Below are 1,058 nucleotides of genomic sequence, written 5' to 3'. Positions count from 1 at the left end.
CCGGCGACAGGGACACAAAACGCCCCTGCTGCACCCTGAGACCCAGGAGCAGAGAGGGCTCGGGAAACAGTGATTTTCAGTGAGCTGCCGTCACTCGGCAGAGCAGCCAGGTCTGGGCGCGGCGTGAAACGACTGGGCGCCCCGAGGCACAAGTGGACAGACCCAAGTGCCGATGAGCGGGCGGGAGAGGGCGCGTACTGCCGGCTCCAGGAAACGCCAGTCCTGAGCGCGACAAGGTGTCTCGGGAGTGGAACTAGGGCAGCCGCGGGGCTCTCCAGGGGACCAGGGGTTGCCGGAGCCCGCCGCCCTGCTCAGCACCCTCGGGAGGACCGGGCAGGGACCCTAGGTTGCGGCTCAGTCTCCCAAGCCCAGGCGCAGTCCCCGCCAGGCCATCCGGCCCAACACCCTGAGCTGTTTAGGACCTCGCGGTGCGGGGGCGGGGCGACGGGCGGCGCACGGTGACAGGTGCGCCCCTCGGCCAATGGTGGAGCCGGCGCCCCTCCCCGGGCCCCGCGCGCGCGCGCCAATGGGAGAGCGCGCTGAGCTTCAAGTGCGCGGAGGGGCGCGGGTCCCCACCACGGCGCCGGCGGCCTCGGCGCGGTCGCTGAGGGCTGGGGCGCAGAGAGCCGGGCTCCCAGGCCCAGACGTGCGAGAGCCCTCGCGGGGGAGTTTGTGCGCGCGAGGGTGAGCTCCCGCGAGCGCGGCCCGGGGCGGGGCCCGCACGGAGGAGGCGCCCGGACCATGGTCTCCCGGGGCTGAGTTTCCGGCAGCGACTTTGATTATTGGCAAACAATCCCGATACAATACCAAGCACCCGGGCTTGCCACCGCCACACACAGACTCTACGAGCCCGCACACGGCCGCGCACCCACCACCGGGCCCTGATCGTCAGTCCCAAACGAGCCGATGGAAAAATCCAAAAATTTCCGCATCGACGCCTTGCTAGCGGTGGACCCTCCGCGAGCCGCCTCCGCGCAGAGCGCGCCGCTGGCCTTGGTCACGTCGCTCGCGGCCGCGGCATCTGGCCCCGGTGGTGGTGGAGGCGGCGGCGGCGGCGG

At 71.5% G+C, this 1,058-nt stretch overlaps 1 protein-coding gene across 1 annotated transcript in view; it reads left to right on the top strand.

The window, feature by feature from the left end:
- The first annotated feature begins 906 nt into the window (after nt 1-906).
- The window catches only part of MNX1 (motor neuron and pancreas homeobox 1), a 4,465-nt gene continuing 4,313 nt past the window's right edge, over nt 907-1,058 (top strand). Inside the window, exon 1 of the mRNA XM_012654152.1 lies at nt 907-1,054. Within this exon, the coding sequence (XP_012509606.1) occupies nt 907-1,054 (148 nt within the window). The remainder of the gene's footprint in view (nt 1,055-1,058) is intronic.

Source organism: Propithecus coquereli, unplaced genomic scaffold (genome assembly GCF_000956105.1).
Source record: "Propithecus coquereli isolate 6110/MARCELLA unplaced genomic scaffold, Pcoq_1.0 Scaffold439, whole genome shotgun sequence".
NCBI lineage: Eukaryota > Metazoa > Chordata > Mammalia > Primates > Indriidae > Propithecus > Propithecus coquereli.
Note: the sequence above shows the minus strand (reverse complement) of the source record. Positions and strands in the feature narration are given on the sequence as shown.